This window comes from Pholcus phalangioides, unplaced genomic scaffold, assembly GCF_987345545.1.
Source record: "Pholcus phalangioides strain wild (caught in Gottingen) unplaced genomic scaffold, Ppha-v1.0 ptg000012l_1, whole genome shotgun sequence".
Lineage (NCBI taxonomy): Eukaryota > Metazoa > Arthropoda > Arachnida > Araneae > Pholcidae > Pholcus > Pholcus phalangioides.
The window spans coordinates 17,406,399-17,431,253 of record NW_028301605.1 but is presented as its reverse complement, the minus strand read 5'-3'; the positions used below and the strand labels follow the sequence as shown (position 1 = coordinate 17,431,253).

Below are 24,855 nucleotides of genomic sequence, written 5' to 3'. Positions count from 1 at the left end.
GGCCAGCTAAAGATCTCAGCCTAGGGGCCTTGCTCCAGGATGTGTGGGGAGGGGGATGTGGAATTCAAAAAAATAAAAAAATAAACATTCTGAAACACGTTAGAACTACATTTGTAAATGTAGATCAATTTAAAATTACTACAGCGTGTATTCCGCTTAACGTTTACCCACTTAAAAAGTTTTCTCGCTTAGTACGACTTATTTTCGGGATCTCCTTACTTTTATTGAAATTTACACTATTGAAATTTCCCGTTTAAAACGTTTTCCCGCCAACAACGTTTTCCATGAGATTTTGGAAAACGCTATAAGAGTGGGATTCACTGTATATGAGCTCTGTTCAATGTTATTACTTGTTTGAAACCAAGAGTTTCTTGATACAAACAAAATCCAAGATTAACACTGGAGACATGACCCTGCCTTCCTAAGACAGATAGAGTGAGTATTAAATTTTCCGCAGGTTTTTTTCCAAAAAATGCAAGACGAACAAATTGCTCTGTGAAGAAAAATTAAATTATAGTGAGCATCACTCAGGAGGGTCACAACTTGGGGGATGGGGGGGGGGGGCCGGGTCTTGTGCCCCTAGCGCTGGATGAAAGGGGGCGCCAAATGCACCCTTTAACTGCTTCTTCTACATTACACGTAGGTGCCAAAATGCTTTCTTGCCCGGCTGAAAAAGTACCTAGTTGCTGTCCTGACATCACTAATAGGGTAACCAACCCACCCATTACTAGAAACTAGAAATTTCCAAATAAAAAATGTATATATGATAATTTTTTTCTAATGAGTATACACTGAGAAATTGAAAATATGCATTTTAAAAACATGTTTGCTTTGAGATTGCATATTTTCAAATGCATATTTCCTCAGTTTTAGTACATATTTTGGGATTTTTAACTTCTTTTTGGTGCATATTTTTAGTGCGTATTTGCATATTTTTAGTGCGTATTTGCATAATTTTGAAGCATATTTCGCCACGTTTTAGTGCATATAATCCGGGCGGTATTCATAACTATTAAAATGAACAAACATAAATATATTACAATTTTATCGGTAAAATATTTGAAGGTTAAAAACAAGTTTTATGTTGTTTTCGTTTAAGATGAATTCCCATCATGCCGAAAAGGAAATGTATATTTACAGTTAAACTCCGTGAAAGATATCCATGTATTTGGCCGAGCAGTGCACGACTTGTTGCCAAGTAATAACTTATGTTTCGACAACGTTGTTAATTTTAATGTTAACTTTAATCACATTTATCAACATTTTTAAACATAAAATCACTGATCGAATCCATCATCTTAGAGTGAAATTTGAGCAAAATTTCTCGGAAATTTAGGCAGGGCCGCAACTAGATGCTTGGTCACCTGGGGCAAGCGCGCATTTTGACGCCCCCTTTTAATGTTGAAGGAGAGGGTTTAGAATGAAATTTGTGCCCCCTTTGGGTCTAGCGCCCGGAGCACGAGACCCCCCAGTTGCGGCCCTGAATTTAGATAATTTATGGACGGTTTATCATATTTACTAACACGATTACACGTAATCACCGGTAAATGTGAAAAACAAAATTTGTTAAACTTATAAAAATGGTTGGTAACTATTATTCATAATAGCCGGTGATTATGCATGATAACTGAATTTATTAAATTTCCATAACATATTAGCAGTTTTGTTTTAGTTGGGAAAAATTATTGTAGAGATGTGGGTTTTTTTTCTCTTTTCTTTGGCAGAAAAGTATTGCCATCCTTGCCATCCATGGAGGAAAGAATAACTCTTTAATGGAGGAATAATAAAGAGACCTCCATGATCGCCATCTATTGTGTAAATTGGGAAAATGACATCATGAAAGGTGCGCGCGCAGGCATCCTTCTTTCTCAATTTTTGAATATGGTAATATTAACTTAACTGTCATTAAAGAGACGGTGCTACCATCTTTAATTAAAATTAACAACCCTTTTTGATATGTCGTGATTGTCTCACGCTATGAAATTTTCATTTGATTTTTGTTTTTTGGTTATGGGGAACGAATTATATTAATTATATTAGCGAATTGCTCTCAAAACTGGTGCTTAATATGTGTTTACTTTCTTGTCATTTATCACTGTCACTATTAAATCATAAATATTTCCATTCCACAAAAACGGGATGTATGGTGTTAAGATTACTAGAATTATTTTTTTGTTCAAGTTGGCAATGGAATAGATGCTCTTTATATTTCGTCATTGTAAAGCCCAAATAGGAATGAAAGAAAAAAAAATTCCGGCGGCACTTATTTTAGGCGTGTCCGTTGTCTTTGTTTTTTTTTTAAATTTTTAAGGGGAGGAATCTCCTCTCCGGAATTTTCCTCGGTGAATATTACGATAAGTAAAACGACCGACGGAAACAGCCATGGATGTAGAGCAGACGACAGCGCAAGTCTTAAGTTTCCTTAAGGAACTCGGAAACGACAACAACGCATCTTCTTCACCGACAGCGGCAACGGAGCAAGAAACGAATTCCGCCGCTATTATTTCACCGATATTTTACAAACTCTACAGCCTCACGCCGGAGGAAGTACCGAACGAAATCAGCGACTGTATTCGCAGTTCTCTGGAGGAGAGGTAAAAAAAAAAAAAAAATGCATGTGTTATTTTATAATTCCCCGAGGAATCCTCCTTGATGACAGTGCCTGTGAGGGCAATGTCTAGGGTTTTTAATCTTTGGGATTCAATGTTCTAGCTGTAATTATATGAAATTTTGATGTTAAGCCAGATTTTCTTAGGAATAGGTGTTTTGCGCCGCGTGAACCGAACTAGATCATTTCGCGTCGGCAGGAACGTGTTACATAATCACGCTACGCGTTTGTGTTTTCCTAGCGTGGCGCATCAGATCAGGGCGGATATATTATAGTATATGGCGTGTTGAGCCGGGTTTTCCTAGGAACAGGTTTCCTGTACCGCGCGCGTATGACTGTTCTCCTGCAGAGCGTAATACCGCGCTTTACGTCGGGCGTGATTGGCGGACTGTTTCTGGAGTAGTCAAATGCGTCATTCGCCGCGCGTTTCGCCGATGTTCTCTCTACTCTTGTGTGTTTGCTTTCCCTTCCCTTCAAACCGGAGCATGCAGATGACAGAGTAGCTAACGCCATGGCCATATGCTATAATATAGCCGCCCTGATCTGATGCGCCATGCTAGGAAAACAAATGCATAGCGTGATTATGTAACACGTTTCTGCCGGTGCAAAATGATCTAATTTGGTTCACACGGCGCAAAACCTAATTCTGGGAAACCCAGCTTTAGCATCAGCTACTTTGTTGTCTGTATGCTCTGGTTTGACGGGAAGGGGAAAGAAAACACAAGAGTGAAGGAAACATCGGCAAAACGCATGGCATGGCGCATTTGACTTCAGAAGCAGTCCGCTAATCACGGTCAACGTAAAGCGCGATCGTGAGCCATATTGTGCTCTGTAGGGAAACAGTCGTACTGCTTTTCTTATTGGTGAGTGGATGACATGTTGCGCTGGGTGGATCACGTTTTGCGCACGGCACAGAAAACGTGCTGCTAGGAAAACCTGGCTTTAAATATGTTGTTGCAACCTTTTATTTATTGATCTATCATTACAATTTGCGTTTATTGAGTTGCGAGAACAGCCAAATTGAATGCATGAGGGCAATGAATGATCTCTGGGTTTTATCTGTTATGCGACCCTCCATGCCCGCTACTTGGCGAGGGAGGGAGCTGGAAGCAGATATATCCGTGGCACAAGCGAAGCACGCAAGTTACTTGTTGGTCGATTTACTTGCTGGAAGTGACCATGATACCTGTACAAAACCCCCCAAATGGTCTTGTCCAATAAATGCAGTGGCGTATGGCAACAAAAATATAATTTGTGTCGTTATTAAAAATATATATATTATAATAAATAACAGTGTTACTTGTAATTGTTACTTTATCCCAACAAGTAACGGAGTGCACTTTGCTTGCGCCGAGAATATATTGGCTTCCCGCTCGCCCTTTGGGTGTGGAGTCGCCCTGGGTAAATTATTGACTCCATTCTGCCACACCAAGAGATCTGCATGCAATAAAAGAAAAACCCTGCCAAATGCGAGCGGGAAGTCCAATGAACCGGCTGCGGGTAATACTATACCACAAATTATAATAAAATGTTTCAATTAAAATATTCTAATTAATAAACTATTGATTATTATGGAATCCATATGATGATTTCTGAGTAAAATAAATACTATATTTGTACATAAATAAGCTCTGGATTATAATCTGATATATGCTGATTTCTGGGTTAATATATAATTATTTACATATATAAATGGAAAAGGATCGCGGAAAGCCTACAATTGTCTAGACGGTTTTGAAATCCTCCCATTTGGCTCCCCTAACTATTTCCAAAAAGGCATTGAATACATCCATTTTTTTAGCTGCTCATGCCTGCCGGAACATAAACTGTGCCAAATAAAATTTGAAGTCTTCCTGCTTGTATATTGTATTCCCGCAGTGTGCTCTTGCCATGTCGCCAAGTGCTTTATGGTGTTTGTGGCATCCTATTTTGGAGTCCTTGAATTCAACACGGTGGTTGTCTGTCAAATGGGTGTATCCTTTATTCTCTAGACCAGTGATTCCCAATGTGGTCGTTAACGCCCCCTTTGGCAATAGAATGTTTCAGAGGGTGGTAGAAGCTACGAGTATAACATAGGATTCTATGGGTTAGATTGCGTTGGGGGCGATGGAAGAAAAAAATTTCTGAAGAAGGGGGCGATATATAGTACAAAAAAGGTTGGAAACTATACTCTAGACCATGGTCTCCAAACTTTTTCCTCTCGTCGCCCCCTTCTTCAGAAATTTTATCCTCTCGTCGCCCCCTTCTTCAGAAATTTTACCCTCTCATCGCCCCCCAACTTAACCATTCCATTGCCCACTTTGGGAAACACTGCTCTAGACCATAGTTGATGTATCGTACATCATCCTAGACACCAGATGATGTATTCAAGGTGTGGGTTGGTGTAAGAGTATAAATCCTGTCCCCGATGAGGTTGAAATATAGTATCGCATCAGTATTTTATGCCTAGAAGAAACTAAAACACTTTTACCATTACAGCTGAGATTCGTCCTCCTAAGAAGTCTGACCAGAGGATTCGAAACTGCACATGAATTTTTTTTTTTTTTTCCTGTTTGTGGCTGTTCTGATTTAATCGGAATAAATTTGTACAAAATGTTTAAATATTTGAAAATTCTCTCTTATAATGTGTAAATGTGATGGTAACAAGTTTTTTTTCTTCGTGATATAGGAAATGTCCTCATTTGTTGTCGTTGTTCTTGGCCAGATCCTTGTCAGAGCAGGTGCAAGATTTCGTTCAAGGACAAGGGGGTAAGTTCTTGTAGTTGTGGGAAATGTATATGTTACAGCCAGAGTCCGAAGTGCGGCCAATTTGCGAAGTCTGAGATAGTTTTGGTTGACTTCAAGTCTGACTGGAGGAATTAAGTCTCTAATTGGAATTACTAGTGATTTTTTGGTAGATGCCAAATCCATTTTTTGCATCGCCAATATCCATGTTATAAATGGCTATATATAGTAGCTGTATTGGATTACCTTCATGTCATGAGAGAAAAACTATATAGTAAAACCCCTCTTAATGGACACCTCTCAGATGCGGTCACTTCTTTTACGGTCAAATAATTTCCCCTCATATAATAAAGGTATGTATTTAAAATCCCTGATTAATGGTCCCTTTTACGGATGAATGTTTTCTGTCTCTCCGGTGTTCGTAATACAGAGATCTTACTGTAATAATAAAGAAAATTTTGAAAAAGATAGATTACTGCATCATATTACATGACTGTGATACGATGCGTTGCCATAGCCGACGTAGACATGAAAAAATATGCTAACTTGGGGACAAACCTAAATCATGCTTTTGCTTTCAGACTTTTGCCAGGGATTTCCAGCCAATTTGTAAACTGGCTGGTCAAATCCTGAAATTTTGGCATGTCCTGATCAATTTACATCAAGATTGGCCAATTCGCAAACTGGCCAATTTCAGGCTTTGGGCGCAACACGTACAATATTATTTGTCTTCCATATCATTGATGTTATGGTTGATTTTGAGTGACAAGGTTTGAATTTTTTGTTTTTCATGTACTGGTTCGACATTAAACGCTACCCATTTTACAAAAATACTTGATGCACGCAGGATAAATATAGTTGTACTGGACTTATCGTTCTAGATGAAATATATTAGAGCAATATGGGAAATGTGGCAGTGCTGGAGAGCAGGGTTGGACAAATTGATTGTCCGGGACATGTATTTTTTTCAACCATGTGCCCAATGTGAGCACATGAAAAAACCGAAAAAATTATAACACTTCCGTATTTTTATTATGATTATTGGTGGTGTAAAAGCATTTCACGGGCATCCCTTCCTTGTAACATTTGAAACGAAAAGGCCTTAGAAAACCTAATCTTTTTGTTACTGAAATTACCACAAGGCTGGGATCGGTCATTTTGCGACTCACGACGCAATGACTGTTTGGGTGCATAATAAGGCAGATATGGGTTTGTATGGCATATAATACAACTTGTCCAGAAAGTTTACTGGGGGGAGGGGGGGGCACTAGTAAAATAAATGGTGGTGTAAAGCTGGGTTAGCACCGGCGTGCTATATGATTTCAAGCTTTGTAAAAACATTTTTTTAGGTGTAGCTATGTAAAATTGGCTATTAAAATCTTCTGCTCTGTCACACCCAAAAAACCGACTTTATGCAGCTCAAAATTGTGTAGCGTAGCCTGTGTAGGGTTAGGCTTAAAATACGCACGATATTTGGATACTTTTTCTAATTCAATTGTTTCCAATAAACTTGGTTGTGAATAAAAAATCTTGGGTAAGGGCCTGCCGTATAATTAAAGTTTGTGGGCACTAGCTCCTAAATAATTGTTATTTATATAGTAGCTACTAGTTATTTAATTCTCAGCTAGGACATTGGCAGGCAGTTGCGATGGATTATGTAGTCGATGCTTTTTAATCTTTTATTTTTACAGCTCTTAATATTTTGTGGCCTAGTGCTGCTGTTTCCCTTGTAGTTTGCCCATGTCTGGTCCTGGAATGTAAATCGGCTACGAGTCCATGAGCAGGGAACAGTAACTTTCAGACTTCTTCCCAGACATCCACAACATTGAAAATTATAATTCACCGATCTTAGATGTGGTGAGATCCAAAAATTGATAAATTTGATATGAATCTAATTATGTGTTTTTAATAAATGGTGAGGACAATAGGAAAAAAATTTGACAGGAGGTGGTTGGACTGGGAATTAAACTATAAAAAGCCTATTCACGAATTATTCACTCGAATGTAACCGATAAACTAATTGGCTGCATTTTTCAAGTTTTGTTAAAGATCTTTTATCAAACTTTTATAGTGTAAAGGCAAATAAGATTAGAAAAACTGTGCTGTAGTTTCCATCATATCAACTATCACAGTAGTATGAAATGAACCTAAGTGCTAATTATAAATTAAAATTGCCTAGATACTGAGTGAAGATGAATTTCGAAAGAAAATTCATATTGTGAGGGGGGGGGGTATATATAAAGTTCTAGAAGAGTAAAAGATGAAGCAACAGGTGCAGCAGTACTGATTTGTATTTAAAATAGGATTCGGTTTACCATTCACAGAAAAACTTATGAGATGCTTTTGTTTTTAAACTAAGTTGAGCAAGTTCAACATTTGGCACAGCGCTGACCACGTGTGACAGTTTAACAAAGTTGCCAGCAATTAAGCTGTACGAAATATATGTTATCAAAAAGATAAGTGAGTTTCAAGTAGCCAGCTGTTAAAAAACCTTAGTCAGAGCAGTTTAGCAGAACCCCCAAAAGCAGACTGTTTTACATTGTTCTGCAACGAGACCTCAGTTGACTAGAAATGTTCTGCTGTGAAAATTCCTGTAATAGTGTTTTCTATGCCTTTTTTTTTTTTAAATTCTAAAGACTGTTGTGCAACGTACATTGAGATTTTTGACATATTGTGTTTTGGGGCAGAAGGCTTAAGGTTGTAATAAAGTAACCCAGAGTTTTTCATGCAAAAGTCATTTCAGTTGCCATGTTTATATATACAGTCGAATCCTGTTTTAACGAATAACTGTTATAGTGAAAATCTCATTATAGCGAACACTTTTCTAATCCCCCAGATCACATAAGAACAATGCTAAAACCTGGAATTCCTTTATAACGAAATTTTGTTATAACAAAGTGATTTCTCGGGTCTTTTGGAGTTCGTTATAACAGGGGATTCGACTGTGTATATATCATGCGATTTTGGTGGTACTGTTCCTTGTGAAAAGATTTGGGTGAAGTTAATAAAAGGACTGGGAACACAACATACATTTCCGAACATTAAATTCCTTAACCATAAAGAAACTTGTCAAAGTTGCAAAGTATGTTTATAGCTATTCTTTAAAGCATTTATTTATCAATGTTATATCTGCTTTCTACAAGTTAAATCTTTTTTTTTTTTCTGAAGATTTAAGAATGCATTGCAAAATTTTAGTATAGGGCTGCGTGTGTGTGTTATTTATGGAAAAAATTCTTTTTTCAGATGTAGATATGTCATCGATATTAAATACCTTGCCGAACAGATTTCAACTGATGATCAGCAGTTTATTGAGCGAGCCTTCCTTTGAAACGGAACTGAATAAACTTGTAGCATCAGAGAAATCGCTGCCACACGATGTGTCCGCGTTTGCCATTAGAAATAAACGAAGGAAAATGGAAGACAGACACGTCGTGATTCGTGATCTAAATACTTTGCTTGGATTGAAGGTTAGTAATAAAATCTTTTTTTTTTTATCTACAAGAGTTTTGTGTATGTTTTTTTTATGCTTATTATTTAGAACGGGTGCACAACCTCCCGCCCACAAAGCAGGTTCCATCTGACCTGTGAAAGGTACTCCGTTAGAAGAGTATTAATACATACACAACACAGTAATTGCCTAGGCTGACCATATTTCCTTTGTAAGACTATGGGAAATCGGGGAATCATACCATATATCACCAATTATCTCAAATATTGTCAGATGCAAATAAGCAAATGAAGTTACCAATTATAATCAAAAATTGTCGAAGGCCATTAGAGTTGCCATAAAAAGCCAAAAGTGATTAAAGTTGCCGTGTACTACTGCAAATTAAAATGTGTGTTAATAAATGCCAGGAGCTTGGGTAATAAGAAAGATTTTTTAGAAACTATGATAGTTGTGGAGGGCTTGGATCTTATAGCCATTACAGAATCTTGGGCAAACGATGGGGATGAATCTTTCTTACACATCTCAGGATACGATACTTTTTTGAGAAATAGATCTGATAGGAAAGGGGGTGGAGTGTTGATATACGTGAAATCCTGTTTGAAGGCTAGAGAGTGTAACGTGCAGAGAAGTGATATTGAAACCATATGGGTTGAACTTGAGAGCAACAGACGTCATAAACTTATTGTTGGGGTTTGTTACAATCCACCGAATAGGGATCAAAGCTACATTGCCAAAATGCATGATGAAATTTCCTACATGTGTAAGCGACAGAGGGTTCTCGTACTAGGGGATTTCAATTACCCGGGTATTGATTGGGAGAACCTTTCATCTGGAAATCAGTATGAAAGAGACTTTCTTAAGTTGGTGCTCGATAATTTTTTGTATCAGCATGTATCAGAAGCCACAAGGGGTACTGCTATTTTGGATTTAGTTCTTACTAGTTCTGAGGATCTAGTTGAACATGTTTCGGTGGGGGAAGAGTTTTCTTCCAGTGATCATCGTATCGTCAGATTTCACTGTAACTTTTCCTCGGGTAAGGTTGATAACAAAAGACTGGTTCCTTGTTTTCGGAGAACTAACTTTGATGTTTTGAGAGGAAGGTTAGCGGAAGTTTTCAAAGACCGGTTGGAATCAGTAGGGGTGGTAAGTCAATGGGAAGAATTTAGTACGAAGCTGTCCTCTGTTTTGCACGACGTCATACCCTTTGTTCGAAAAAAGCGTGTTTGTACATCACACCCTCTATGGTTCACGGATAGCGTGCGGAACCTTTATCTTGAAAAGAAAAGAGCATTCAGAGAGTATAAAAGTGGACGTGGTGACCTATCATTGTTTACTGATAAAAGAAGACTGTTGAAGAAAGCGATAAGGGATAGTAAAAAGGAAGTTGAATCTAGGTTGGCAGATAACATTGGCTCTGACCCAAAATCATTTTTTCGATACGTCAATAATGGATGCAAGGGGACAGTTGGTCCCCTCTCGATAGGAGGCTCTAAGGTAGAGAGCAATGTAGGCATGTGTAGTGCTTTCAATGACTTTTTCGCGTCGGTTTTTAATGGAGATAATGATATTCGATATACGGGTGTTGCATGGGGTAATAAAACCCTCAACGATATTCAAGTAGAAGACGTGGAGGTCCTAAATCTTCTAAGAAATGTATGTGCAAGCAAAGCACCAGGACCAGATGATATCTATCCCAGGGTTCTCAGGGAAGGTGCTAATGAATTGTTGGGGCCAGTCGCACAGATATACAGGAGTAGTGTTGCTGAGGGTATCGTCCCGAGAGATTGGAAACTGGCTAACGTTGTTCCGATATTTAAGAAGGGTAGTAGAGAAGTGGTGTCTAATTATCGTCCAGTGAGTTTGACGAGCTCCCTCTCGAAAATTTTGGAAATTATCATCAAAAGGCAGTTTGTGAAGTGGATGGACGAGAATAATGTATTGTCGGATAATCAGCATGGGTTCAGGAAGGGGAAGTCATGTGTAACTAACCTCCTTTGCTTCTATGATTACGTGACTAAGGCTTTGGGTAAGAGCAAAAATGTCGACGTTGTTTACCTTGATTTCCAGAAGGCATTCGATCGGGTACAACATGGCAAACTCTTGAAGCGTTTACACGAGATTGGAATAGGGGGCAACTTGCTGAATTGGATAGAATCGTGGTTAAGAGATAGGTCGCAACGAGTTATGGTGAACGGGGAATTCTCTGGTTGGACAGACGTCACAAGTGGAGTTCCTCAGGGAAGTGTCCTTGGCCCCATACTTTTTTCACTTTTTATCGACAAACTCGATCAGGGTATCGATGGAATTACTAGCAAATTCGCAGATGATGTGAAGCTAATGGGGGTAATCGGGAATGAAAGCGATAGGGAGTTGCTCCAGACCAACTTAGACAAGATTGCAGCATGGGCAAATGAATGGAGCATGACGTTTAGCGTAGATAAGTGCATGGTCGCTCATTTTGGTTCGAACAACCCACGGTTCTCTTACGAGTTGAATGGTGTCACTATCCCGGATGCAACTAGAGTCACCGATTTGGGAATTCTCATTGACGAGCGACTTAAGTTTTCTGAACATTGTTCAGCGGTTGTCAAAAAAGCGAATAGAATGCTTGGTCTCATTTTCAAAAAGGTCTCTTCGCGTTCTCCTAAAGTCATTCTTCCGCTTTTTCGAGGCTTAGTTCGTCCTGGACTGGAGTATGCGGTAAGGTTTTGGAGACCATACCTACAGAGGGACATAGACTTGATTGAAGGGGTGCAGAGAAGAGCTACGCGTGTCCTTATTGGCACACAGGGCTTGAGTTATGAAGAGAGACTTCATTTTTTGAATATGTTTACATTGGATGAACGCAGGTGTCGAGGAGATATGATCGAAGTGTTCAAAATTTTCAATGGGATGGATAGGATGGACCATGAACTTTTAGTACACCGCCAATCAACCGCTTTTACAAGGGGACACCAGTATAGATTGGTGAGGGACAATGCAAGGTTATGGTGTCGCAGGGAATTTTTCTCTAATAGGGTTGTTAATAAATGGAATAGCTTACCCCCGGAGGTAGTAAATTGTAACACAATTGACACGTTTAAAAAGAAATACGATAAACATGTTGGGGTAAATCGAGAAGCTATCCATTCTTAGAATAAGACAACCATAAGTATTCTTCATGGGCATTGTATAATATTTTATCATGTGTATATATTGTTTATAATTTGTGTTAATTGCATTTTTAATGGGGTTGCTGTATTTTTGAAACATATGACATCCATATTTTTATGGGCATCTTTTTATCAGCCACCTCGTTGGGCATTTTGCCTGTTGTGGCGTTGTATTTGTATTTGTATTTGTATTAATGGCAGTAAATAAAGGGCTACAGCAACTTTCAATAGGTAAAATGTGATTTCACTAAAAAAATATATTGTAAATGTGATATATTTATAATGACTATAAATTATATATTATGATCATAATTATAAAGTCATGAAATTTTATGATTTCAAAAATTTACATATGGTTGTTGAAAATAGGGGGGGGGACAATGTTTTGAGAGGAAAAAAATTTAGGGTGACCAAAATTATGGAAATATCCTGTAAAATAAAGGTTACGTTTTATAGTATTAGGATTAGTTTATTATCTACTATTCGTGTTTGAAAGTTAACTCAATAATGATCGTGCTCATCAGTATGGATCGACAACGATCCCTTGGATGGATTTTCCTCGTTTTGTGCAATGCAAGTCCGTTGATATGAGATGAATAAAATTAAATTGAATATACAAGTTTGTGGACTGGAAAGATTGCATCCCCCCCCCCCCCCTGCTTTGGAATGTTAAGATTGTACGTGAATGGAAGGGTTTGGTTATTAAATATTAGTCATATTTATAGTTTTTTCTTCATTTGTGATTTTGAAATTTTTTGTTAGATGTGTATAGACTATTTGTGTTGCAAGTATTTTTCTGAGACTGTCATTCCTTGATTTTTATGCGAGGCTTTTTTTCTTCCTCTCACCAGAATTTTTCTGCAGTTAATAGCTATTACGCTGTATTTGATGGTCATGCTGGGGTTGATGCTGCAAGCTATGCTGCTGCTCACTTGCATGTGAACCTCGCTAGAGACCCAGACTTCTTCAATGACCCGCGCAGTGCGATGGAGAATGCTTACAGACTTACGGATGCAAATTTCTGCAAGAAAGCTTTAACTGATGTAAGTTCCATTGGGTAGTCTAAATTTGGCATGTTGCAGTTGTGTATGTAATAAAATTAGGTCCTACTCAATTTAATGTAATGGGTTTAGTGTAATATATATAGAGCCCACTTAAAATAAAATTGGGTATTATAAAGTATCTGTTATAATTTTTTTTCTATTCCAGTGAACCTGCAATACCCAAGTGATGTTAAAAATATTGCTTATAATGATTTGCAAGAATGGAATTTTTTTTCTCCAAAGAATTAAGTTCTATAATGTCAGAAAATCTTTCAGATACATGGTCAAAATATGAAGTAATACTGTAGCATTCCAAGAAAGGCTATGGCAGTCTCTAGTTTTAGATAGCGCTGATTCTGTTCATTCCCAAAATAGTTTGAAAAAATGGGGATTGGCATAACCCAGCTTTATTTATGTCAGCTTTTCTCAATCTTTCTGGACCATTGAAATATCGAACAGTTAGGCGGATATTTGTACCACTTATAGCAGTGATTCTTAAATATCTGAAACTCCCTTGTCTTAGTCAGCATTGACCAGCGGCTCCAAAGTAATATGAAAGATAAGAACTACTTGAACTACTACTGAATTAATTTTGATTGATAGAGATGATCCTCAGAGAATTAAAAATTCAACTAGAATTCATTTGGTGGTTAGAAAAACACTGTTGATTCCCCTCATTAAACTCTAGTATGTATCAGTTATTATGGATATCAGATATTGTGAATGTTTACGTTGCATTTCCATGTAACTTCAAGTGATTGAAATAATCTGTTTTAGACACATTTGTTTTATAAAGGTACGCATCAAAGCAGTAATCATTGCTGAGATTATCTTTTGATTCCATTAAAGATAGTTTTCTGTCTCATGTGATGTCCGTCTTAGACAGGTTTCACTATATTAATGGAGACACTGTTAGCGAACAAAAATTACTTCTTCAGGGTGTTGTTATTGAGAGGTTCCACTGTGTATGGAAGATTTGCTCACTGGAAATTTCTGGTGCTGTAGAGTGGTGTCTTCTAAAGCAGAATATGCCAAAAATTGTAACCCCCCAAAGCAGAATATGCAGAAATGTGCGACATACATTGCAGAACAATCTGGAAATTTTTTTAGAAAAGTGTAGAAATACGCTATTGTGTGGGAATTGCTACTGCAGAACATTTTCAGTCAGCTGAGAGCCCATTGCAGAATAATGTGAAAAATTCTGCTGTGAGGACTGTGACATTCACATTGCAGAGTAATCGGTACTGCTGAACTTATGAAATTCTTATCGGAATAATCTTGATAGGAATTTTAACTTCTGTGTAGAAAACATTGTCATTGGAATTTTTACCGTAAACATTCTGTCAGCTGCAGGCTTGTTGCAGAAAAATGCAAAATATTCTGTTGCGAGGCATTTGGGCCACACTGAAGTTTCATAAGAAAGACACAAGACCTTAAAAATTTGTAAAGCTACTCTGTGGCAAACTTTTTTTTTGTGTACTGCTTCAATATTTATATAATATAAATATATTCAAATTGGTTCTTATGCTGGGGGGGGGGGGGATCAAATGTGTGTGAATTTTAATCTCAGGGAAGCAGCATGCAGATTTTGGGGAGTTTTTATATGGCTGTTATTTGTTAAAAGTCTAGAACTACTGAATTAATTGCTAGTAAAAGCTCTCTAGATTTGTTTAGAGATTCAACATTGCTGATTTTTTTTTTTTCCTTTTCTTTTATTCAAGGGTGTCAAAAGTGGATGTACAGCTGTTTCTGCCCTGATCAGAGACAAGACCTTGGTTTTAGCTTGGCTTGGAGATTCTCAGGCTATTCTGATTGAGAAAGGCCAGCCCATCACAATTATGAATCCTCATAAACCTAACAGACAGGTATTCAATATATCTTTCACTCTAATAGGTGGTATTTCTTTGTAGCCAATGTGAATGTCTGTTAAAGAGTGTCTATTATTATTATTATGAAAACTCAAAATAAAAAGGTCAGATTTTTTTCTTTAAGAATTCATTTTAAGAATTTTTTTCTAGCAAGTTCCATGCTCAATTTTACTGCCAAAAATCACGTCTCCCCCCCCCCCCCCAGGTATTCCATCTCAGATACCTGCTATCGTGTAGTGGCAATCGGCTGAAGATAATTTTCTGTCTTGGTGCCATAACAAGGTACTACAAACGAAGGCTTCTGTTGTTTATTGTCAGTACATCAAATCTCGAGAGAGGAAATGTTTCATTTTGTAAGCAAAATAGTTATTTCTCCAAATAAGTGAAGGAAAAGTCCCTGCATATTCCTCTGAGTATGTGATTGTCTGATAATTGAAACCTCAGATAATACAGACCTTGCAGAATTTTGAGGTTAGATGAAATGAATTGAGTCACAAATGCAGAAATTATGATATTATGTTTCTCGCTTTTCTTTCAGTGCAATATAAAGATCAAATGAATGTAGTATGAAGTTACATGAAATATTGTAAGTGTTCTACATTTTCTGGTATACCCAACAGGTATGCCAGAATGTATGTAGCAGTCTCAATGTGTTTACAGTTCACAATATTTTGAAAATTAGTTTTTATTTTTTTCTAACAACCCTTTCTAAAAAAAAATATTGATATTTTTCCCTATTGCTCCCTACAAGGGTAGGACTCCAGGGACAATTCTTACTATGTTTTACTTTTCCACTCTATAAATCCAGTATTAATGGGGGGTGCTTTGAAAAGTCTGGTCTGGGGAAACTGCTAAAGATCCTAGCTTAGGGCCCTGCTGCAGGATGTAGGGGCCAGGATCCCTCTCCCTGGTTAATCAAACCCATAAGATCTTGTGCTGCATCCATCTTCTACAAACCTCCTGTCAGGTCAAGAATCATCTTTAACTGATTATTAAATCATTCCATAGGTTTTCACTTCAGCATTTATGTTATGCTTTATTCAAAGTGTATATTTTATAAGAAAAAAATATTGTCCAAAATAATTCTGTAAAGTTGAAAATTATTTTGCAATCATATTAGGTATTTGTTCTTTGTATAACATAGTTTATTTGAACATTGCATGCAATTAACATGTGTATTTCCAATGGGAATTTTGAAATTGAAAGGTTTTTGAAATGACTGTTTAAACCAGTGATTCCCAACATGGGCGCTAACGTCCCCTTGGGGGGCGATAGAAGCTGCAGGTATATCATAAAATCCTATGGGTTAGATTGCGTTGGGGGCGATGGGACAAAAAAGGTTGGGAAACTGGTTTAAACCATCAAAAACCTGCCAACCCTAGTTAAGACCAGAGGTACACATATGCATACCTAACTCAAATAGTCATAATAAAGCTATCAAGACAACCCAGATAGATTAATCAATTTTTCCCCCTTTTAAATGTGCATTTTTACATGCAATAAACACAAATCGATCGGGGGGGGGGGGGAATTTGATTGTCAGTTTTGGCTCAAATTTGAAGAGGATAAGATAAACTTGTATTGCATGAAGATTTTAAAATGAATGAGAAAATTACATTTATGAAGTGATTTTTTTAAAATATGTTTCTTCATTGAGCGAGTCTTTGCTGTTAATTTTATCATAGGATGAAAAAGAACGAATAGAGAATCTTGGGGGATTTGTTCATCACATTGGTACGTGGAGAGTGAACGGTTCTCTAGCTGTTTCCAGAGCATTAGGTAATATTTCCTTGAGTTTTTCTGCCCATAATATGCAATAGTTTGTAAATCACAACAAGAATGAGAAATATCTATACAATCACAGTGAAAAGAATCTGTTAATGATGAAATGTTGATAAAACAAAAATGTCAGTTTGCTAGTATAATTTTTTTCGTAAATGTGCTTATGATATGAAATTAATTTGTATGTTAAATCAAACTTCTGTATAAGAAATGATGCAAACACGCGAAGGATTCTTTCCACAACTTTCTCCTGCGTGGTAGCCATGATTCTTTTCAAAGATAAAGTGCAAGTTCATTTAATTGTAAACTGATCTCTCACGTATTTGTTGGTGCAAGGGAAGTAGGAGAAAAGATGCATAAGTAGAAGAGGTGTATAAATGAATAACGTTATGTAATATCTTTGACAGGGTGCAAAAAATAGTCTTGTAACTAAGATAAGCATATAAGTTAGAGATCATTGTGTTATTGCATTTTCAATTAGTTTACATTGAAGGCTGAAGCATTTTTGTAATGATACGAAAGAGCAGGTGCTTTTCACTTTGGAATCCTTGCTTGCATTAACACACACCACAAGAAAGTGAGTCAATCTTTCATGCTTGGGCATGATTGCCATTCCCATAGTCAGTGATCTCTTAATGAATGGGGCCCAAGAAGTAGTCAAAGTCAAACAACATTCCCTAAACTATGGAAGGTTTTCATTGCATTGATCCCTAAAAAATGTCCGGATTCTGCAGACAAAGCCATATTAACAAGTTCAGTGAGCGAAAGAGATCAGCTGGCTTACTTGTAATCCTGTGGGGCTCAATTGACAACACAATATACAGTCTCTTACAGTCTATCTCGTGGCTCTCCTTAATCCGAAACACTTGTACATCAAAGTAAACTTTTCCATAAGAACAATTGCAAATTCAAATGATGTGTCTATCTCCTGCATGCCAGCTATGATTTCAAAGATGGCGTGCAGATTAAAAAATTTTACATTTTATTCTTAATTCTGTATGCCAAAGGTGCACTATTGCAAATTCAAATGATGTGTCTATCTCCTGCATGCCAGCTATGATTTCAAAGATGGCGTACAGATTAAAAAATTTTACATTTTATTCTTAATTCTGTATGCCAAAGGTGCACCGTGTCACAAACAGTAAATTTTACAGGAGAGCAGGTCAAAACGATTTTTTTGAGTATGGCTTTCTGTGTAAACTTGCTTGTTTTATAAAGTGAATATCTGTTGTTTATTGAAATAGGACTTAATTTCCTAAACCTCTGTGTAGTATAATGAAACAAATACAGCAAATTAATTGTGTTAATACAATATTGAAAAAAAAAATAGACAGTGGCCTTTTTACCTCCAGCATACAGAATTTTATATTGAAGGCTATTTTATAGGATAGGTGTCCTTGGAGAGCTTTCAGGGGTTCAGAGAGCTTTGGGTGAGAAAGCAATCAACTTGTTTTAACATTATATACTGATTAATAATATTATATGTGAATATTTTGTTCATTATTCAGCATATAATAATCTGCCTTTGCTGATAAGAATAAGTTGACGGGGGCTTGGCATAAAGTGTCTCAGTAAAACACAAAAATGTCAAACTCCCAGGAGGCGGCTTCGGTAAAAATATTACTCATATTTCAGGATATCGCTAGTTCAAGATGATAAAAAAGGAAAGCTATTACGAGTGATGGAATTATATTACGAGTGATGGAATTATATATATTTATAAAATTTGTGAGAAATTGTAAGTTTTTAAAACTGAAAGATTTCAAAATCTTAGTGTTAATACCATCATAATCCAAAGTATTCTTTTTACAGATTAAATTTACAACGCTTAGTGTTTCAGAGTCCTCAAGTGGATAAAAGACAAATGAAGTTGAAGATTAGGTTAAGAATTTTTTAAAATCAACAGTATTTACATCAATGAAGGTGTTACAGTTTATATTATATTGAAATGAGAATTAAAGTTTTCAGCTAAAATGTTATCGTCAGTGCTATCAGGCAACACATTCTTAGAAATATTACCAGTTAAATTATTTACGAAAGACCATTGTTTTCTATTTGTGTTGCATTTTTTAAATTCAGTGCAGAGATATTAATTTTTTGCAGTAATAATTTTTAATTTAAGATTTCGAGCAACTGATTTATATTCACATTTATAAATTTCATCAAAAGGATGCCTACAGCACTTTTTCCAAAGTTTTTCTTTGAGAAGAATTAATTCATGAATCTGATCATCGACCCAAGGCTTCCTGTATTTAAATCTTTGGTTTTTATTGAAACTAAAATTTTGCTTAATAGAATCTATAGCATAAACGAAACTATTATATTGAATGTCTAGATTATCAGAAGAACAAAAAAATTTATAGTTTGAGAGAAAATTACAAACCGCTTTATAGTTTATTGAACGAGTTTGATGAATGAGTGTCTCCTTGAGATTTAAATCATGTGGACCAGTAAACTTAACCCTGCACACAACTGCATAATGATCTGTAACATCACATCTAAATTTGCCTGATACAACATCCATATGTTTTGGAGAATAACAAACAAATAAATAATCAATGCATGTTGCAGTATTTGCAGTGACTCTAGTTGGTTCACTGTATAGAGAGATCAATCCATTTTCGGAGAGATTGATTAGATACTAATCAATGATGTACTGTCGATCCGATAAAATATCAATATTCAGGTTACCTATTAGTATTTCACAGAAACTTGGTATGCATGCTATTTGGACCATGGGTAAAAGGTAACTGATTTAAAAAAAACCTCCCATTTATCACCTGGTGATAAAAAAATTAAACTTTTTTTTAAATTGAATTTTTATTTCCCCCCCCCCCCCCCCCCCATAGAGTCTATATACCATATTTCCATCAAAATGCCTCCATCTGAATGGGTGCCACATACAAATCTGAATAGTGTCAGTTTACTTATAACCATAGTGTATTTGCTTGAATTTTCAGATTCGTTTGGATAAAGTATATTGACCCATACTTGCAAAATTGTTTCAATTCTTTTTTTTCATATTTTTGCATTTTCCCTCTTTAAAGAAAGAAGTATGAAGTTTACAGTTAGTAAGTTTTTGTTTGTTTTTCCAGGAGACCACGAGATGAAGCCGTTTGTTAGTGCCGAGCCAGAATTGAATGTTATATCTTTGAAAGGCACAGAAGACTTCTTGATTCTAGCTTGTGACGGACTATGGGATGCCATGACTCCTAAGGATGTTTCTACCATGCTTTACAGGAATTTGAATGAAAATGTTTGTGCCAGTACGAATGCTGATACCATGGCTGAAAAATTAGTGCACCAGGCCAAGCAACTTGGTTCTGATGACAATATTACTGTATTAGTCGTTTATCTGAGGAGTATTCCAGAAATTTCAGCTGATAAAGACCAAAGAGATTTGCATCAAACCGCAAATGAAACAAATGTACCAATAACTGGAGAAGTCCATTGTCCTCAAAGACCAAAAGTTCTCGAGAACATCATCAGTTTTCCGAGTTTATGTCCAAAGTCCAAAGACGAACCGTCAGACATGCCTGCAGAAACAGATCCAACTGAATTCAGTGAGCTTCCCACGCCTCCAATTGACGAAATTAAAAATCATTTTTCAGAATATTATTCACATAGTCAGGTAATGGAAAAATCAATAGAGCAAGAAGAAAATTATGTCAGCTCGCACAACATCGAAGATAATAATTCAAATCAGGCTGTCGATGTGAGTGGAGATTTGTTTGACCTACTTACTGACCCCACTGCCGAGATGAATAGTGAGGCTCCTGTCCTTAATACAAATTACTCGGCTGGTGAATCTGTGGAGGAGCATTTCGAGTCTGTTACGGTGGTGGAAAAAATTGAAAGCTCATTCGAATCCATCCATTCACAGTTGAATCCAGAAGCAGCAGCATTTGTGCCTAAGTTCTGCAATGTGGAACTTTCTCCTATTGCACAAGAAGTGAAGACAGAGGAATTTCGGTCTGTTGAAATTGAGGAAACATCCACGCATTGTATTGAGAAATTTGATGAAAGCAGTGAACTACTTGTCAATGTCTGTGTGGAAAATCAGAATTTCAAGAATTTACAGCATTCAATACAGAGTGAGCTTAACGAAATTGCAACTGATGATCAAAGCGAAAGCAGAGGAGATTCTCACAATGCTGCGGAGCAAATTACAGATCATCTGAACTCCCTTGTCAAGGAGCCTAACGCACAAAGTGAACTAATTGTGCCCATTGCGCAGGAATGTCTTATAGATCAGTTGGCTGAGCCAGTGTCAAAAGCCTGTTCTGAACTCATGAAAGAGGAAATAGTTGCTGAGAACCAAATTCTAGAAGCGCCCACAGGTTCTGTGATTCTTCCACAGGCAGATGTACCATCTATTGTATCAGAAATTTCTCAGAACTTGAATAACGAAAAGGTTGAAAACCTAATGAATGCGGTAAATGATGTCATTCAGCGCTCTGATGCTTCATCTACAGAGTTTACAGTGGCCGTCGATCTGCAATCCGTTCCTGATGGGATTCCTGAGGCAGAGGGTGTCTGTGAGGACATTGATTCTGATTCAGAGAAAGATGGAGGCTGGAGTTACATGAAAGCAGCCGATAATGTCTTGGATGAAGTTGGAAAAATCATTCAGTCAAGTGAAGGTGGGAACCAAGAGACATCGTCTGAAAACACTGAAGTTTCAAGTAACAAAATCAAATTAGAATCTGGTAAATCCAGTAAAACTTCAACTATCAAACAGCGAGTGTTAAGAGCTGATCAGCAAAAGAAAGCAGATTCTGCTATCAAGTCTACTGCGCCAGTGAAACGATCACCAGTGTTGCCTAAAATGCCAATCAAAGCAGCTGGTCTTACTAATACTGCTTCTCAAGCCCAGGCATCTAAAACTGCAAGAACTCTGCAATCATCAAAAGTTCTACCTGCCATGAAAACAAAAACAAGTCAGATTAGCGTCACAGATAGTTCAAAAACAACTAAATCCAATATTTCAGTTGCTGCTAAGAAGGAAATAGTTTCGAGGAACGTCGCCAAACCTGCAGTACCAGTTGCTAAAAAGGACATTTCTACCAAAGTAGCTCCCACCAAAATGTCTCTAACGGCTCCAAAAACAACAACTCCAGCACTTCATAAAACTGCCTCGCCTGTATTGCACAAGGCAAGGTCTCCAGCTGCTGCTGCTTCCCAGAAAACTAGTACGGTGTCGTCGCCAGTACCAAAATCAACGCCCCAATACTTGAAATCGAAACCAGCGACATCGCCCTCTGCGGTTAAACCATCAAATCCAGTGCCTGCCCAAAAAGTTGGTCTTTCGAGTACGGTTCAAAAGCCTACAGTTAAGAAGTTGGCAGCTGTTCAGAAACCAGTAGGCTTGTCTTCAAGAAACGGTATTTCAAGGCCAAACCCTCCAGTAGGTTCTGTGGAAGCAAAGGCGATAGCACCTAAGAGAAATTTGCAAGTCTCCAAGCCGAATCCAGAAATAAAAGAAACAAAAAATGCTATGAATAAGCAGCTAGTTGCGAGAAAAACAACAGGCTTGCCGAGCACTACTCAAAGCAAAGCGACAACAATTGGTGATGCCAAAAAATCAGCCATTGCCACCACAGGGAAGACTGCCTCTGCTGTGATGAAATCAAAGAAAATGATGCCCGCTAGCACAGTTTCACAGCCAAAGAAAGCTATTTTGCAGCAGCAGCTGGTGACGAAAAAGAATACCATCTGCAAGTCCAGCGTTATCATCAAAGAAGCTAGCGCAATCGTCAGCAGTAATGGCAGCCAGCAAGCAGACACTGTAGAACTGTGTAACGAGGAATCAAAATCTTCCACTGAAAAATTCAATCTGGAATGTGATATCAAAGAGTCGCCACTGGTCGAAACCTGCAAAAGAGAGTCCTCTGAAATAAACTGCAGCCCTCAAGTACCTCAAGATCCGTCAGCGGTGAGCGCAGAATCTGCGGAGGTGCTCAAAACCGAAGGTATTCTCTCAACTAGTGTTGAAAATGTGGAAAATTGAACTTGTGTGTGGAAAATTATATTCATATAGAACTAATGAAAAATATTATTCAAAAAGGAAGAGAAATATATATATCTAAAATTTATACACTGTGTTTCAAGTTTCGTATAGTACTGTAAATAACGAAGTTTTCGATCAAATCCATTTTTATATATAACATATATAAAAGGGGAAAAAAAATTTAAAAGATCTCCCTGGAATCGAAATTTTTATATATTCTCGTTCTGTCGAAGATGGTGGGTTTGTTTTTTGTGTTTTATTATTATTCGCAAATTCGATTTGATATACCAAAGCAAGAAAAGTATATTAACTGTGTATGTTTCAAACGTTCCTGTTCGAGTGTTGCCCAAAGGTTGTAGCTTTATTATTGTTGTAATCGATTTGATGTATCCTTTTTTTTTTTTTACTCCATATGTTCTTTTATTAGCATACGAGCTTTTTTTTTCCTCCTTTTAGTTGCGATTATGTTTATGCTGTTGAAATGCTATCTTACTGTATATTTTAACCTCTTTTTCTTTTTTTTTAATCTTGCATTAAGCTTTAAAAAAAATTAGCATTAAAAGTTCTATTTTATTTTTTTTTCTGTCAATAAAAGTTATCGAAACTTTTTGCTTACGTTTCTTATATTTCTGTTCAAATAAATTTCACACCTTAATCATTATTTGAGTAGCTGTATTTCAATACGTATGTATGTAAAGCCAGGGTATTACATTGTGAAAGTTTTAGAGAAGTTCTTTTATAAAACTTGAAAAATGCAACCAATAACTGTTAAATTTGTCAAATGTAACTGATAGGCTTATTGGTTTTTTTTTTTTTAAGTTTTGCAAAAGATCTTTTACAGCATAATTTCGGCTTTAGAGTCTGTGCCAGAAGGCAGTTCATTGTGATTACAAAACTGAACGAATGTAACCAAATGGGATTCTTTTTCCTTCCTTCAAACTGAGTAAAACTTAGGTCTGTCGCCATTTTTTGGGCAATTCACTACCTAGTGAGTTTTGCTGTAAGTGTGTGTACCTAACAGTGGTCTGATTTTTCAGTGCTGCCATCTATATTTCAGAAGTGATGTGTAATGATTGAATTACATTTGTACCGCTGTGTAGGCCTGTTGCTCTCTGTGGCAAGATTTTTTAAAGGGAAGATCAGCTCTCATTTTGTGCCTCAAAGTTGGGAAACCAATTTGATTATTAGTTGTATTTGCTCAAGTGTAAGAGACTAGTTGCTCATTGGTTGCATTTGTCAAAGTCAGTGTAATAGCAACCTTAGACTAGGTGGCCATCACTGATCGAAACTGGGGGGGGGGGGGGGGGGCATTTCCCGAAATCGGTCTGTGGGGGAAATTTTTTAAGTGTTACAGAAAATTGAGATTTCATCAACCAAAAGGAATAATTTGAACTTTTTGTTTTCAATGTAGTGCAAAACATAATATGGAAAATTATCTGTATATCATCAATAAGATAGCAGCACATTCGTTTTAAATGTGTGGCAAAAATTTGCTCAAAAAGGGAAAACTAACAATGTTTAAAGTTACATGCCCGACTGGGCATGTTTTTAGATTTACCCAGTCCTGTGGTTGGTATAACATCTGTTAATATTTTCAATAAACAATTACAGCATAGAATTCAAGGTTTTACACAAAAAGTGATTTTTTTTAGTTTAAATTTCATCATTAGAGGAAACTAGTATCCCTTTTGTAATACATTAAAAGTATTTGGTGTAATGAAGCTCTCTATATTTTTCTGCAATTTTTTTTCTCCATGCACAAGCAAAGCTAGAAACAGATCAGCTACTCATGTGCTCAGCTCTTTCTGCACTATCTAGGGTTGAGGTTTAAGTCAACACCATCAACTGAAGTTGCTTTTTTCTCCCTCCTTTCTATACTCATTTTTTTCCCACACTTGTGTATCTTTCTACTATACACATGTGTAAGAGCGAAGGAGAGTATGTATAGACCAAGGGTGAAAAGAGGCCTCTAAAAAACTTGTCTACATTATCTATCATACTTTGTCTTTTTATATATTTTTTGCTTTCCCCATCTTCTGTTTTCTAATGTGTGGCTAAGTTAGATTTATCTGAGAGAATCCTAATTTGTTGCCAAGAGCTTGTACGTGAAGTGGTTAATCTTGGGTGTCTGCTAGGAATTGTTTTTCCATGAAAATTTTTGTCCGAGCAGCATTTGCCAATAAGTGTTTAGATGCGTATTTTACCCCCTGAAAATTTAGG

General features: G+C 36.9%; 1 protein-coding gene across 1 annotated transcript; it reads left to right on the top strand.

The window, feature by feature from the left end:
• The first annotated feature begins 2,183 nt into the window (after window positions 1–2,183).
• On the top strand, window positions 2,184–23,244 carry LOC149079680 (uncharacterized). Its single transcript, XM_089240293.1, has 7 exons — window positions 2,184–2,594; window positions 5,277–5,356; window positions 8,576–8,799; window positions 12,784–12,975; window positions 14,697–14,840; window positions 16,529–16,622; window positions 19,721–23,244. The coding sequence occupies exons 1-7, from the start codon at window positions 2,383–2,385 to the stop codon at window positions 22,633–22,635; spliced, it is 3,861 nt and encodes a 1,286-aa protein (XP_089096419.1). The 5' UTR covers window positions 2,184–2,382; the 3' UTR covers window positions 22,636–23,244.
• The last annotated feature ends 1,611 nt before the right edge of the window (window positions 23,245–24,855 follow it).

What these genes read in the sequence shown, in the direction of transcription:
- LOC149079680 (XM_089240293.1), top strand. Translation starts at nt 2,383, where the DNA reads ATGGATGTAGAGCAGACGACAGCGCAAGTCTTAAGTTTCCTTAAGGAA. An exon ending in CGCAGTTCTCTGGAGGAGAG is followed by an intron (nt 2,595 to 5,276) that starts GTAAAAAAAAAA and finishes TTCGTGATATAG; the next exon opens with GAAATGTCCTCATTTGTTGT. An exon ending in ATACTTTGCTTGGATTGAAG is followed by an intron (nt 8,800 to 12,783) that starts GTTAGTAATAAA and finishes TCCTCTCACCAG; the next exon opens with AATTTTTCTGCAGTTAATAG.